The following is a 17,079-nucleotide window of genomic DNA, read 5'->3' as shown; positions in this document are numbered from 1 at the left end:
CGGCGACTCTACCCCAACCCAGTTGATGAGCCGGATGCTTGCGTTCCTGGGCTCTGAAGCGCAGTGCTTCTTGTTTCGGGCCCTTTTCCTCAGCCTGCTTCTTCAGCAGGTACAGACTGCCCTCGCGGGGTCCCCGATCACGGACTGCGTACAACTGGCAGCCGCCGCGGACAAAGTCTTCGCCGTCGCCCAACTCGGCTGTGCAGCCGCGAGGCTCCCCGACACCACCGAGTGCGCGCCGCCATGCCAGGCCGCAGAACTGTGCTGCTACCACGCGCGTTTCGGCCACAAGGCCCAACGCTGCAGAGCACCCTGCTCTTTTGATAAAACCAAGATGGCCGCCCGGCCCAACGTGCCAGCCCCGCGCCGCCGTCTAGGCCCGCTCGACCGCACCCCCGCCGCCACGATGGCCATCGGCACCGCAGGTAAACTGCTGTACATAACCGACTCCCTTTCAGGGCGCAGATTCCTTTGCGACACCGGAGCCCAATGCAGCATAATTCCTGCCTCCCAGCTCGACATCCAGGCAGGCTGCAGCGGCCCACCCCTCGTGGCGGCAAATGGCGCAGCCATCGCTACTTTTGGAAAGCGACGGGCCGAGGTTTGTTTCAACGGCCAGCGATTTACGTGGGATTTCGTGACGGCCTCGGTGGCACATCCCTTGCTGGGCGCCGATTTTCTTTGCGCCCACGGACTCCTGGTCGACGTCCGTGACAGGCGCCTGATCGACGCAGCAACTTTCGCTTCACTGGCCTGCCAGCAGAGCAACAGCCCGGCCCTCGTCGGGTCCTGCTCTGCCCCGGCGGATGACGACTATGCCCGCCTACTCGCAGATTTCCCGAGGCTCTCACAACCGACCTTCTCAGCCGCGGCAGCCAAGCATGGTGTCGAGCACCACATCGCCACTACGGGACCACCAGTGTTCGCCCAAGCCAGACGCCTGGACCCAGCCAAGATGGCGGTGGCCAAGGAAGAATTCGCCACGATGGAGAAACTGGGCATCATCCGCCGCTCGAACAGCCCCTGGTCGTCCCCCCTCCACATTGTGCCCAAGCCGGGCGGTGGCTGGCGCCCCTGCGGCGACTATAGACGGCTCAACGACGCCACCACGCCCGATAGATACCCCATTCCGCACATCCAAGACTTCTCGGCACACCTAGCAGGAAAGTCTGTCTTTTCCAAGGTCGACCTGATTCGCGGCTACCATCAGGTCCCCGTCCACCACGCAGACGTCCAGAAGACGGCGGTCATCACCCCCCTTCAGACTGTTCGAGTTCCTGCGCATGCCCTTCGGGCTCAAGAACGCCGCACAGGCCTTCCAACGGCTCATGGATTCCGTCCTACAGGACCTGAGCTCCCTGTTCGTCTATCTGGACGATATCCTCGTGGCCAGCACCAGCAAGGCCGAGCACATCGCGCATTTGCGCCCTCTTTTCCAGCGCCTCAGCCAACACAGGCTAATCGTCAACCCGGCCAAATGCCAGTTCGGAGCAGCCCAAATTGACTTTCTCGGCCACAGAATCTCGCCAAGGGGAGCCATTCCCCTACCTTCCAAGGTGCAGGCGGTGGCGGACTTTCCCCAGCCCACCTCGGTCAAGGCGCTGCAGGAATTTTTGGGGATGGTCAATTTCTATCACCGTTTCGTGCCCAAGGCCGCCTCACTCATGCGCCCCCTCTACGAAGCCACCGGGGCAAAACGGGCAAAGAGCAACTCACCTGGTCCAGCGAGATGGCAAGCGCCTTGGCCAACGCCACACTACTGGCCCACTCCATCCCGGGCGCCAAGACCGCCCTCATCACGGACGCCTCGGATTATGCCGTCGGCGCTGTCCAGCAACAGTGGGTCGAAGGCGCGTGGCAGCCACTGGCATTTTTCAGCCGACAGCTGCGCAAGAACGAGCAGGCCTACAGCACGTTCGACAGAGAGCTCCTGGCCCTGTTCCTGGCAATCCGGCACTTCTGTTTCCTCCTGGAAGGCCGGCCGTTCACCGCATTCGTGGACCACAAGCCGCTCACTTTCGCCATGGCCAAAGTAACCGAACCCTGGTCCGCGCGCCAACAGCGCCAACTCAACTTCATCTCGGAGTTCACCACGGACATCCGCCACGTCGCCGGCAAGGACAATTTGGTGGCCGACTGCCTCTCAAGACCCTCGCTCCACGCAGTGCACCTGGGCGTCGACTACGCCAGCATGGCGAGCGACCAGGCTGCCGACGCGGAGATCCAGGCCCTCAGGACGTCAACCTCACTGGCCGACATCCACTTCCACGCAGCCGGCACAACCCTCCTGTGCGACGTCTCAGTCCCCTCGCCTAGGCCAGTCGTCCCATCCGCCTGGCGCAAGCGAGTTTTCGACATCATCCACGGCCTCTCGCATCCAGGGATGCGTGCGTCTCAGAAACTCATGTCCGCCAAGTTCGTCTGGCCTGGACTCCACAAGGATATGAGAGACTGGACCAACACATGCGTGGCGTGTCAGCGCGCTAAGGTCCAGCAGCACACCAAGGCGCCATTGGAGTGTTTCCCGGTGCCAGAGAGGCGTTTCGACCACGTCCACGTCGATCTGGTAGGCCCCTTGCCGCTGTCGCACGGTTTCACACACCTGCTCACGATCGTCGACCACACCACCAGATGGCCCGAGGCGGTTCCCCTCGCCTCCACCACCACGATCGACATCGCGCGAGCATTCGTCTCGACATGGGTGGCCCGGTTCGGCGTGCCGACCGACATATCCTCGGACAGAGGCCCCCAGTTCACCTCCCACTTGTGGAATGCCATCACCGCCGGCCTCGGCACCAAGTTGCACAGGACAACAGCCTACCACCCGCAGGCCAACGGGCTCTGCGAGCGCTTTCATCGTTCCTTGAAAGCCTCCCTCCGCGCCAGCCTGGCCGACACCAGCTGGATCGACAAACTACCCTGGGTCCTCCTGGGATTGCGCACCGCGCCCAAAGAGGACCTCTGCGCCTCCGCGGCCGAGATGGTCTACGGCCAACCGCTCAGAGTACCAGGCGACTTCCTCCCCCTGACAACGGAGCCGTGGTCAGCCGCCAGACCGGTTTCCCTGCACCAGGACGCGGCCCAGCAATTCCGTCCAGTGCCCACTTCGCAACACGGCCCGCAGCCGTCCTACATGCCTCGGGACTTACGACATGCGGAGTTCGGCTTCGTGCGCCGGGACGCACACAGAGGCCCGCTGCAGGCACCATACACCGGCCCCTTCTCAGTATTGGAGACGGGGGACAAAGCTTTTCTTATCGACGTCGGCGGGAAGCCGGACCTTATTTCAGTAGACCGCCTCAAACCGGCGCACCTGGACCTCAGCTTCCCGTTTCGTCCGGCTCTTCCCCCACAGTGGGGCAGACCTCCCGCGTTGGCGGCAGCCCCACAAGAGGACCAAGACACGCCAGAACCTTACTTCCCGGCCGCCGCCCCACCTTCGCCGGCAGCCTGTCCAGCCAGCCCACCGGCAGACCAGCCGCCAGATCAGCCGACGAACCAACCGGCCGACCTCCCAGACAGCCCTCCTCACACGCCAGATGGCTACTACAGCCGCTACGGCCGTTTGGTCAAACCTCCGCAGAGACTGACTTTTACAGTTAACGAGGATTCTGGGGGGGCGTATGTGGCGTTGCCACATTGGGGAAACACTGTGTGTATGTAGATAAACCTGTATAATCCCCTTTTAACTGCTGTATTCCCCTCCCCCCACAAGACAGTTGCAAGCTGAGAGGAATAAGGCATGTTCAGACTTGCCTGCTGCTGAGAAGGAAAACCAATCAGGTTCCAGCAGGTGACCAATCCGTGAGTCATCAGAGGCTCGCGGGCTTTACGAATTCAGTACTGTATTGTGAGAGTTGGAGTAAAGACCTATTTCTTTACGCGGGAGACTGTAGTCTCCCACAAAATAACCTTTTTAAACAATTTAAATTTTTGAAAAAAATAATTTTATATTCTAATGGGGCTAAAAATAAACTTACCTTGCTTTAAAGTATTTAAAAATAATAAACCTGTGGAAAAAATGTTTTAATTTTAATTAATTCACCACTTACCTTGTAAAAAGCAGGCCTTACGCCTGCTTTTTATATGTGTAAATTCTGCAGACTTGCCCTCACGGGAAAACCTGTTTAAAAAAAAAACACACCTAAGTTTGATGCGCACGCGCAGCCTCTCCCGCGCACGCGTTCGACCTCTGAACCCCTGCTTTCAGAGGAACGGAAGTGCCAGTTTCCCGTGCATGCAGGACACCGGCACTTCCATCGGGCCTACGGGTGAGTACACCGTGCGTACTCACCCGTGGAGACCCGAATTTTTATCTCAAAAGGAGTAGATGGAGTTCTTCTTCTGTTTTCTTAGTGTTTTTAACATAACACCATCTACTGTAACCTTGCCTCTGCTCACTGGTCTCCTCAGTGGACCCTAACACTCTCTTTACATAGATTAATTTCCTTAATTACGCAAATCATAATACCAAAGTGCATAATTAAATGTAGAGGCTGTGGCTCAGAAGGTAATTGTACTGCTCAATGAGATAATGAGCCCCACAGACCAGGAAGGTCCCAGGATCTATCCCACAGTCTGCTGAGTCAGCGTATCTCAATCGGGGCAGCTGCTGAGTGATTGAATCGACCTTTGTGTTCCCAGCCAAGGGAGAGGAAAAATCAGCCAGTTCTTCCTATCCAGTAGTTCCTGATGGAAATTATATCAAGACATGATCAGGCTCAGCTGTGATGTCCCCCTCCCCCAGTGTCAAATAAGGCTCACACATGAAGAATAGCCACTTGATTGAGATACTGCAGAGTACCCCTGGACCTATCTCCAGGCAACAGTCCACACCTTCAGGAGAGAAGGGGACACAACTGGAGGTGGTAAAAATCATATGAATGTGAATATCACTACTTTTGAATTTTAGGTGATTTTGATTTGATTCCCTGCAGTTAGAAGGTTGTGCGTTCAAGTCCCACTCCAGGACTTGAGCACAAAATCTAGGCTGACACTCCAGCACAATACTGAGGGGTCCTTGTTCGGAATTACACACACCTGGATAGCAACGCACACACAACAAGCACTAGCATGCGAGAGGCTGCGTCACCTTTGCAGAAAACATTAGTAACCTTTGACACCAACTTTCACTTTTTCTGAAGGCACTGACTCAAGCTTGCATATTGTTCGACAGATTTTATATAAATATATAAACACAAACTGATCACATGAATAGAAAATTGATTGATGAAAAAATATGAGAGTCCGTTCACATTTGTGGCTTTATATGAATATAAACAAAAAAGACATCATTTTTAATCATCGGTCATACACAGAAATTGTCACACAGAAAATGATAGACAGCCATGGGTGCGTTACACAGCACGTGATGGACATCCAGGGGTGAGTTACGCAGCAAGTGATGGACATCCAGGGGTGTGTTACACAGCACGTGATGGACATCCAGGGGTGAATTACACAGCACATGATGGACATCCAGGGGTGAGTTACACAGCACGTGATGGACATCCAGGGGTGAGTTACACAGCACGTGATGGACATCCAGGGGTGAGTTACGCAGCAAGTGATGGACATCCAGGGGTGAGTTACACAGCACGTGATGGACATCCAGGGGTGAGTTACACAGCACGTGATGGACATCCAGGGGTGAGTTACACAGCAAGTGATGGACATCCAGGGGTGAGTTACACAGCACGTGATGGACATCCAGGGGTGAGTTACACAGCAAGTGATGGACATCCAGGGGTGAATTACGCAGCAAGTGATGGACATCCAGGGGTGAGTTACACAGCACGTGATGGACATCCAGGGGTGAGTTACACAGCACGTGATGGACATCCAGGGGTGAGTTACGCAGCAAGTGATGGACATCCAGGGGTGAGTTACACAGCACGTGATGGACATCCAGGGGTGAGTTACACAGCAAGTGATGGACATCCAGGGGTGAGTTACACAGCAAGTGATGGACATCCAGGGGTGAATTACACAGCAAGTGATGGACATCCAGGGGTGAGTTACGCAGCAAGTGATGGACATCCAGGGGTGAGTTACGCAGCAAGTGATGGACATCCAGGGGTGAGTTACGCAGCAAGTGATGGACATCCAGGGGTGAGTTACGCAGCAAGTGATGGACATCCAGGGGTGAGTTACACAGCACGTGATGGACATCCAGGGGTGAGTTACACAGCAAGTGATGGACACCCAGGGGTGAATTACACAGCAAGTGATGGACATCCGGAAGCGGGTTACACAGAAAGTGACAAGTTAAACAGCGAGTGATAGACACCACAGAACGAGTTATACAGAGTGTCATGGAAACTTAGGTGTGTTACACAGAGAATAATGAACCCTGCGAGTAAGTTAAACATGAAGTAATAGGTACCCCACAGCAAATTACAGCGAGTATGGAGACCTGGGAGTGTCTGAGTGTGTATTTTTATGTGTGACTGTGTTTCTGTGAAATTGTGCATGTCTATAGAAGTGTCTCTGTTTCAGGCTATGTGTATGTGACACTGAGAAGTAAAATCTGAATAGTTTTTTTTTTAGCAGGTTTAAATGGCAGATAGTATGTAATATTAGGGATGTCAGTCACACACAATAAAGGGAAATACAATATTGCATCTGCCTTGTGTTGACTCTTTGCAGAAGGCAGCCTTTTCCTTAACTCCATTGTGTCTCCTCCTCCACTCTGTGCTGCATATTTACATTATGTTATTAATATTTAATCAGTGCCCACGAAACGACTGTCCCAGAATATTTTGTATTTGCGCAGATTGGGGAGGGAGGGCAGCATTGCGTAAGCTAAATTTTAAATGCAGAACTGCATCAGAATCTGAAGGTGCGGAGAGCCCCAGAGAGCTGTTTTTATTAAACAATATAAATGGGAGTGCTGAAGATTTAATGCAGTTCATTACGCCTGTGCACAGCACATCTGTATGAGCAGCAAAGGAATCCACTGTTGCATTGATCCACATCCCCTGGTTTGCGGCTGTAAAATGCTGAGGCCTCATTTCAATAAAAGAGCTGAAGTTCTCCTCACTGACTGGAGGCATTAGAAAGGGTCTGCGTGTTTCACAGTTTTGCTCCTACGGCCATGTTTGATGTGCTGTGAGACTGGAAGATGCTACAGAGCGAGAGCTTTGAGACTCGGGAGGATCGGAATGTGTTAATGTATTTGGAGAAGGATGCATCCCGGGTTTTGATGGACACGTACGGAAGTGTTCAGAATGGGGGCTACCGCTCTACTGTCTATGTAAGTTACCTTGTTTATTCCAGTACTAATTATAATTCTGCTAACAGTGTCCTGTTTCTTGGCCTTACAAATGCATCTGCGTACACAACTTTCGAATCGAAAAAGGTTGCTTTACCTTCTTAAAAAAAAAATCAGAGCTAATTAACTACATTCGTGTAAAGTAATTTATTTCAATGCAATAACTTTGATCCTATAGAGGAGAAATAGCAGATCCTTGCTAGTGCTGCTGTTTCAGTAATGTGTTCAGCACAGCTCAGGAAAAAATTTAAAATATGAATTATTTTAAACATTCCTGTTATTTGCACGTGATGCTCCCTTGAGATTTTGTTACGTTTGTAAAAAAAAATCTTTTTTTAAATTGCAGTTAATTTACAAGATGCCTCCCCTCCCCAGATTCCCTTGAATAGAATTCACCAGCTTGCACACTCTATGCAGTCAGCACTTTTCTATTGTTCCATATATAACCTGGTTCTCCCTCTTTGACCTCTGTCAGCACCTCAATGGCAGACACAGGGCAGCAGCCCATCCTGCTTGACATCAACATAAGTGCTGGAGAGACCTTTTAAATTGATCCTCAATCACAAGACTGTCTGGGCCCTCTAGCCATGGGCCGTGGCTCAGTGGTAGGCCTCTTGCCTCTGAGGTTGTGAGTTCAAGTTCCACTCCAGAGACTTGAGCACAAAATCTAGCTGACAGTCCAGTGCAGTACTGAGGGAGTGCTGCACTGTTGGAGGTGCCGTCTTTCAGTTGAGACGTTAAACCGCGGTCTTATCTGCCCTCTCAGGTGGACATAAAAGACCCCATGGCACTATTTCGAAGAAGAGCAGGGGAGTTCTCCCCCCTGTGTCCTGGCCAATATCTATCCCTCAACCAACATCACTAAAACTGATTATCTGGTCATTATCACATTGCTGTGCGCAAATTGGCTGCAGCATTTCTTACATTACAACATTAACTAAACTTCTAAAGTACTTAATTGACTGTAAAGCACTTTGGGACGTCCTGAGGTCATGAAAGGCGCTATATATTATATATTTGACTTTTTTAAAATGTTCAATTCCCTTGCCTCTGTCCCAGCCCTCGCCACTGTAACTCTTTCTGCCTCTGTCCTAACGCCTCATCACTCCAGCTCTCTCAGCCTCTATCCAAAGGCCTCATTACTATGTCCTAACATCTCATCACTCCAGCTCTCTCAGCCTCTATCCAAAGGCCATGTTTGCCTCTGCCTAAAGATTCCTTTCCAGGTCACTTACTTTGGTTGAAGATCATTTGGCAGTTCAGCCAGTGTGTGTGTGTGTCTCGTCTGATGAGAGGTGGGCAGCATTTATGGTCATTGTGGAGAAATCTCTGGCGCAGATCAACCTGCTGTCGTTTTTTCCTCACTCCTCTCCTGTAGGCATTGGCACCTGTTGGGGTACAGTTCCACAGGTACCAGCCCACCCCGCCACCACCCCCCACCCCCTGTATCTCGACTAAGTAGACACGAGGGTATTTGGCTGGAGAACATTGCAGCCGAGCCCAGTCACGTCTTCACCCGACATTAACATGGATTTTCCAGCACGCGTCATTGATTAGCAATCAGGAACCTGGCTTGATTTCCTCCCTCCTTCCTCTAACCCCTGGACACTGAGGCTAAGGGCACTGTCCCCATAACCACCCTGGTTCATTGGTTAATGCCCATGCTCACTGGCGATGCCTATGCTCAGTGGTTAACGCCTGTGTTCACTGCTTAGTGTAGAAGTTTGCTGATTAATGCTGGTGCTTGCTATATAAATGACTCTGCTTGCTGGTTACTGCTCATGTTAACTGGTTAATGCCATCCTCACTGGTTAATTCCTATACTAGCTGGCTATAATACCTGTGTTCACTGGTTAATGCCAACCTCACTGGTTAGTGCAAAATCTTGCTCGTTAATACCTGTGCTGGCTAGTTAGCACCAGTGCTTGCTTGCTTAATACATGTTCTCACTGGCTGATATCTGTGCTTGCTGGTTTGTACCCATGTTGGTTGCTGTGTTAAGTGATTAATCCCATCTGTGCTGTTGTGTTGCAGGGTGACGTGGATGAAGACGACTTGTATATTAATTCCAATAATGGTTACAGCCCTGACTGCAGAGGGAACTATTTCAGGGATGGGACAACGAAAATTGGTAAAAACTTCAATTCTGTCTCAGTCCTATCCTGTTTGTCACTGTGTCTGGATTCATACATTTCATTTTCAGTCCCCAACGCTGCTCCTTTCTTCAGTCTTTTTTTTAATGCCCTAATTCTTTGAATTACCATCATGGAAACAATAAACATGGTGGTTGAATATGCGCATTTTATATCTCAGGGCAGTATGCCTTGTTGGTGTGGGCTTGCTATGTATTCAAGTAAAGGTTGCCTTACCTCAGGTCAGTGTGCATGCCTGAAACAGATGGAAATTTATGCCCAATGACACTGGTTCCTGGCAGCCAGGTTTTGCAGGGAAATGGAGTTTATCCAGAAACAGAGCTCTCTGTGTCCAGCAGGGTGTGCTGACACACAGTTGGTTATGTCAGGCTGGTGAATTTTTCGCAAGTGTTCTCGTGCTTGTCCGCTGTAACTTCGGGGGAAGAGCCACGGAAACCCTGGAAAAATAGCGGGCAAGCGGAAGAACCCCCGTGGAAAGTCACCACATGTTTTAAAAAAAAAAAGACTTGCACTTATCATCACATCTCGGAATCATCTCAAAATGTATCACATGCAGTGGATTACGAAGAAAGTGCAGTAACTGCTGTTATGTAGATGAGAAAACCTCTTCCGTTGCACAAGAAGCACAATTTAGAATATAACAGCAGATAGCTATGTCATTGAGGTCCTTATCTTTGCCTACTGTCAGCATGACTCCGTTGGGAGCACTTTTCATTCTGAAGGGTGTGCATTGAAGTCCCACTCTGAGACTCGAGTACATATACTACTGTGTTGTACTGAGGGAGTGCTGCATTGTCAGAGGTGACTCCCTTTGAATGAGACAGTTCCAGTGGTTCAGATGGATGTTAAAAATTCCATGGCACTGTTCAAAGGTGAGGAGGAAGTTTTTCTAGTGTCCTAGCTAACGTTCCTCCCTCAAAACAACACCACCAAACTAGTTTTAATCTCATTGCTGTTTGTGGGGTCCTGCTGTGTACAAAATGACTGACATTTTTTATCTATATAACACTACACTTCAAAGTAATTCATTGTATGTGAAGCACTTTGAGATGTTTCTGAAAGATGTGATACACTCAAGGGAAAGAGTAGCACTGACTTAGAGTCTGATCCAGTTTGATGGGATTCAGAGCTGGCGTTCTGTGAAGACTTTTTCGGTTTGATACAGAATGTCAAACTGCAGCTCTTGGGGGTTCTTCAACATTAGAAACTTGTATTTATGTAGCAAAGCAAAACATCTCGAGGTGTGTCAAAATTGGGGGTCAGACCCAAGCAGGTGCAGGAGGGGACGAGGGGAGGTGACCAAAGATGCAGTGAAAGAGGTCGGTTATAAAGAGGATTTTGAAGGTGTAGAGAGATGTAGCAAGGGGGATGGGTTTAGGCTGAGTTCCAGTGTGTAGGGGAAAGATGGCTGAAGGTTATACCACTGATGTTGCAGCTAAGGGAGGGGTGACTGCACAGTAAGCTAGAGATGGAAGAGTGGAGGGTGCAGGTAGGGTTGTAGTGCTCAAGAAGGTTGCAAAGCTGGAAAGGGGCAAGGCGGCAGAGAGATTTGAAGATGAGGATGAGGATTTTGGAAGTTGATGTGCTGGGGCATAGGGAGCCAATGGAGTTTGGCCAGGGCAAAGTTAGTAGAGGAGACGGACTTTGTGTGGAAGTGGCATTCTGGATCAATTTAGAGTTTATGGAGGGTGGAGCCTGGGAGGCTGGCAAGGAGGGTATTGGAAGAGTTGAGTCTGTTGATGACAAAGGCATGAATGAGGGTTTAGGTACATTGGGGGTGAGATGGGCGGATGTGAAAGTCTTGTGATGGACTAGATTTGGGGCCTAAGCAAAGTGTCCCAAAATTGCACAGGCCAGATTCAATAAATCTCCAGGGATACTCTCAGTAAATCCCATGGGATACGGTCAGTAAATCCCATGGGATACTGTCAATAATTCCCATGGGATACAGTCAGTAAATCTCATGGGATAATTGTAGTGTATGTGCCTTTAAGAGCCCCATGTGTACTGTAATGCCGGTAATGGCCACTCGGGCTATATAAGCCTGAGTATTGTGTTGCATCCGTTAGTTCCCCTCCAGACTTTGTTTAGTAAACACCTATCAAACCAACTCCTGTCTTCAGTGTCTCTATCAACACACAGACACAACAGTGGCGACGAAGTGGAAACGGACTTACCTACAATTCGGCAGCACCTCAAGGACATCGATTCCTCTGGCGTCCAGAAGAATCAAGAAGTGAAAGAAGCTGTTGTTTCACCAGCTGGCCAAGCTGGTGGCAGGTACTGCGGTAATCCTTCCTGGGCGTCAGGCTGGGGCTCCAGCGGCTGGCTCTACAGCTGGGCCAAGCAGCGAAAGCGGAGGCAAGCAGTAACAGACGGGGAGGGAGCACTCGGGAGACGGCCGGCGCTGCAAGCAGGTCGACGTTCAGACCTAGAGAGAGAGTCCGGCGGGAACGAGTCTCCAACTGTAAATAAATAAATAAATAAAAAAGAACGGAAACCGCGGGAAACAGCGTTGTCATCGGCAGGAGCGGCGGGAAAGCGCGGGAAGCGCCATATCTTTTCTGCAGAAAAGAAAGAAAAGCGCGGGAAGCGCCATATCTTTTCTAAGATGCCTAATTCTGGCAATATTGATGCTTTTGATAACGAGATAGAGGATTGGACCACATATGTGGAAAGAGTGGAGGTATATTGCACCGCAAATGGAATAGAAGATGAAAAAAAAGCTTCAGTACTTCTAAATCTAATGGGCGCAAAGACATACAAGCTGTTACGAAACATAATCACTCCAGCCGAACCGATGGACAAGAATTTTAAGGGGATTGTTGATACCCTACACTGCCAATTCGAGGCAGGACTGGCAGATTCTCTACGAGACAAATTCGTCTGCGGCCTCCTAAGTGTAGGAACACAAAAAAGGCTATTTTCTGAGAAAGATTTAACACTGGACAAGGCTTTCAGTGCAAGAGGAGCTGCAGAGATACAGCAAAAGCCACAGGACTTCGGCACCCATGAAATGACACGGGGTTTCGAGAGATGTTATCGCTGCGGCAGATCCACCCATGACCAGAGGGACTGCTGGTTCAAGGACAAAGCATGCAGGCAATGCGGAAAGATGGGACACATTACACGTGTATGCCGATCTGGAAACAAAAAATCCACTAACAGGAAAAAAATCAATAAGGAAAAGCACAGAAAGGTACAAATGATGACGGACAGTAGCTCCGAAGACCAGAAGAGCGATAGCGACTCCGGGAACAAGAGACTAAGCTCTCTCAAATTACATAATGTAATTGCCAAAGAAGATTACCAGACCATTTGGGTTACCCTTACAATAGCAGGGTCCCCAGTTAAAATGGAGCTAGATACAGGATCAGCTCTGACCGTCATAAGTCGACGGGATTACGAGCGGCTATTTCCGCATATACCTTTAAAAGACACATCCATTATCTTGAAAACATATACGGGGCAGAAAGTATACCCCAAAGGAAAAATAAGGGTGCCTGTTGTATACAACGGCAAGGAAATACAGAAGTTGTATTTATACGTTCTACAAGATGGTGGTCCACCGCTGTTGGGACGTGAATGGATCAGGAAAATACGTTTAGACTGGCACTCCATTCAGGCACTGACGGTGACCAGTAAGGAAAAAAATGATGATGACGTCATACCTGAACGATTAAAAGACATCTTGGCCAACGCCAAGGAAGTGTTTCAAGAGAAACTAGGAACCTTGAAAGGCATCACCGCCTCAATAAAAGTGGAAGATGCAGCAATTCCCAAGTTTTTTAAGGCAAGACCGGTGCCATACGCAATTCGTCCAGCAGTCGAGGCAGAGCTGGAGAATTTGGAAAAGGCAGGCGTATTATCTAAAATAGATTGGAGCGAGTGGGCAACACCCATCGTCCCAGTCATGAAGAAAGCATTGAAGAATGATAAATCTGAAGAACAGAGAAAAATTCGCATCTGTGGAGACTTCAAGCTGACTGTAAACCCGGTCCTTCACACGGTACAGTATCCTCTTCCGAGGATAGAAGATATTTTCGCCTCACTATCCGGAGGGAAACGTTTCACCAAAATTGACTTGGCACAGGCATATCTACAGATGGAGGTTGAAGAGGCCTCTAAAAAATATCTCACGATAAATACACACAAAGGTCTGTACCAGTACAATCGACTGGTTTTCGGAGTAGCATCCGCTCCAGCTATCTGGCAAAGAGCTATGGAGCAAGTCCTCCAAGGGATTCCGGGGACTCAATGCTACCTAGACGACATCCTTGTAACAGGAGAAAACGACAACGAGCACCTTGCCAATTTGGAGCAGGTGCTCACTAGGCTGAGAGAACGGGGCCTACGAGCAAATCGCCCCAAGTGCGAATTTTTCCAAAATCAAATATATTGTGGCCACATAATTAATAAGGAAGGGTTGCATAAGTCACCTGAAAAAATTGAAGCGGTCATAAAAGCCCCAGCACCTGAAAATGTTTCACAATTAAGGTCGTTCCTGGGATTAATAAATTACTATCATAAATTTTTACCGAACTTATCAACTCTTCTACACCCTCTTAATGAACTGCTACAAACAGGAGTAATTTGGAAATGGAGCGAAGACTGTAAACGTGCCTTCCATAAATGCAAAGACTTGATCACGTCCAAAGAAGTTTTGGCTCATTACAACCCATCACTGCCAATCAGACTGGCGTGCGATGCATCCCCTTATGGCATCGGAGCAGTTTTATCGCATAAATTACCTGATGGCTCGGAACGGCCGATAGCTTTTGCGTCACGCTCATTGAACTCAGCTGAGCGTAACTATGCCCAAATCGACAGGGAAGCACTCAGCCTGGTATGGGGAGTGAAGAAATTCAACCATTACCTACACGGACAAAAATTTACCTTGTTGACTGACCATCAACCCCTCATCTCCATATTCAACCCTAAAAAGGGTGTTCCCATTATGACAGCGCAAAGGCTACAGAGGTGGTCCCTTTTTCTAGGGGCACACCAATACAACATAGAATACAAAGGATCAAAACAGCATGGGAATGCTGACGGTTTATCGTGCCTACCGTTGCCAATGGTAGAAGAGGCACCTACAGTAGACCCAGTGGAGATGTTCCACTCAACCATAGTGGAATGTCTACCAGTAACAAATTCTGCCATTGAAAAGGAAACGAGAAATGACCCGACTCTCACGAGTCTACGACTTAACGGTGAAGGGATGGCCAGCACATGGCGAACCACTGTTGCCAGCATTCTCGCAAAGAAGAGAACAGCTGTCAGTGTGCCGAGGAACCTTGATGTGTGGATCCAGAGTGGTGATTCCACCCAAACTCCAGGATAAAGTGCTAAAGGAGCTTCACGAGGGGCATCTGGGTGGAGTGAAAATGAAGAACCTAGCCAGAGCGTTTGTATGGTGGCCAGGTATCGATGGAGACATCGAAGAAATGACCAAGAGCTGCCTAGGATGCCAGAAGGTCCAAAACGCTCCACCCCAAGCCCCTCTACATCCATGGGAGTGGCCCTCATCTCCCTGGCAAAGGGTACACATCGACTTTGCTGGTCCATTTATAGACTCAATGTTCTTAATCGCGGTTGATGCACACTCCAAGTGGCCGGAGGTAATCAAGATGTCCTCCACCACCACGGAAAAAACCATCACAATATTAAGGACCATATTTGCCAGGAATGGGCTGCCGGAACAGATCTGTTCTGATAATGGACCGCAATTTGTGTCCGAAGAATTCCAGAAGTTCTTAAAAAACAATGGGGTTAAGCACTACACGTCCGCCCCATACCATCCCGCCACCAATGGATTGGCTGAAAGGTTTGTCCAAACCTTCAAGAAGGCCATAAAGGCCATGGGTAATGAAGACATAAAACTTCAGCACAAGGTGGATAACTTCTTGTTCGCATACAGGAATGCAACACATATGGTTACAAACCAAACTCCCGCCATGATGTTCTTCAATAGAAGCCTAAGATGCCGGCTGGATTTGATCAAGCCCAACATCCGAAGGGACGTGGAGAACCGGCAATTTCAAGGCATGAATGAAAGGCCAACTAGAACCTTCCAGATAGGTCAACAAGTTTTGGCCCGGGACTACCGTACCGAGAAATGGCAGCTTGGAACTATCTGCACACGACTAGGACTGCTGATGTATACCGTGGACATCGGAGAAAGCATAATAAGGCGCCATGCTGACCAAATCATAGAGTCATCCGAAAAGGGACAAGCTACACCACAACTCTATACGCCTAACGATGAAGTAGAGATACCTATATCTACCTCCGATCCAGTGATACTGGAACCCGATGAACCCGACACTGGCATTCAAGCTGAATCAGCCTTGCCAAAAGAACCTACTACACCACCAGAAACTACTACACCACCGAGGCGTTATCCGGACCGAGTCAGGAAGCCTCCAGAGAGACTGACTTATAATTAATTAACTGCAGCAATGTATAGATTATTTTTCTTGTAACATGTAATTAATAATTACTTAAAATATTATGTACTGGTTAGCTAAAAGGGGAGGAATTGTAGTGTATGTGCCTTTAAGAGCCCCATGTGTACTGTAATGCCGGTAATGGCCACTCGGGCTATATACGCCTGAGTATTGTGTTGTATCCGTTAGTTCCCCTCCAGACTTTGTTTAGTAAACACCTATCAAACCAACTCCTGTCTTCAGTGTCTCTATCAACACACAGACACAACAATACTGTCAGTAAATCCCCAGGAATACGCTCAGTAAATCCCATGGGATATTGTCAGTAATTCCCCAGGGATACTGTCGGTAAATCCCCAGGAACATTGTCAGTAGCTCTTCGCAGATACTGATGGCTGTAAATGCAAGACCTGAAAAGTCATTGCTAGGGATTCCTTACCACGGTCAGATTAGCAGTTGTGGATGAGATGGATCAGAGCAGAGTGGTCTAGCGACAGGTGCCCAGTTCATGGTCTGCATTCATCAGCTGATGAGCACGTGTTTAACATGTCTCTCACTGTGATTTTCTTCATTTCAGATTTTGTGCTGATATGGGAGGTGAAAAAAACAAAGCCAAAAAAGCAGAAGGTGAGGTGCACATATCAGGAAATGGAAAAAGAAGAGAAAGACACGGCAAAAATGAATGTGTTCAACAAACACGAGAAATGGAGGAACAAATTTGTGAAGAATTTGCAGAATGTGGGGCTCTTGATGGAGAAGGTGAGGGAATTCCCAACTGGCAGTAACATCCTGTTCCCAGAGGAGTGCATGGTACAGTTGTCAGGAGATTAGCAGCAGTACTCTAGTTCTGGGATGTTCAGCCCAAAGGCCCAATCCAACTCGCTTTCTAATTTCAAATGGCCCAAGGAATACCTCCTGATTTAAAAAAAAAAACTGTTCCAAAAAAACCCCCCACCAGGCGAAACAGCTGATTTGTCAATGGGGAATGAAACAGACTGGCCTCAGCATCTGCAGGACAGGGAATGCAACACTGCTGGGAGTGGAAGGTAAATGTAACCCCACTGTTCCTTCAGCGAGAGAGCCACCAGAGCTCTCTGAAACAAGGTTGAGAATCTAGTTCAGAAGGCAGTTAGACTCAGTGTGCAGTACCTAGTGTTAAATCAAACTGCTTTTGTTTATGATTTGATGCACTTGCGTTTCTGAT

The 17,079-nt window shown here is 49.2% G+C and overlaps 1 protein-coding gene across 2 annotated transcripts in view; it reads left to right on the top strand.

The window, feature by feature from the left end:
* Nucleotides 1–6,699: 6,699 nt before the first annotated feature.
* ano11 (anoctamin 11) overlaps nt 6,700–17,079 on the top strand; it is a 63,483-nt gene continuing 53,103 nt past the window's right edge. For both annotated transcript variants that reach the window (XM_085967023.1, XM_085967022.1), the window contains exons 1-3: nt 6,700–7,255; nt 9,308–9,404; nt 16,453–16,634. In XM_085967023.1, the coding sequence (XP_085823149.1) occupies nt 7,124–7,255; nt 9,308–9,404; nt 16,453–16,634 (411 nt within the window). In that variant the 5' untranslated portion in view covers nt 6,700–7,123. The remainder of the gene's footprint in view (nt 7,256–9,307; nt 9,405–16,452; nt 16,635–17,079) is intronic.

Source organism: Somniosus microcephalus, chromosome 25 (genome assembly GCF_052327205.1).
Source record: "Somniosus microcephalus isolate GS21.2 chromosome 25, FLI_Smic_1.0, whole genome shotgun sequence".
In the NCBI taxonomy this organism is placed as follows: Eukaryota; Metazoa; Chordata; class Chondrichthyes; order Squaliformes; family Somniosidae; genus Somniosus; species Somniosus microcephalus.
This window is presented reverse-complemented; position numbering and strand designations above follow the sequence as displayed.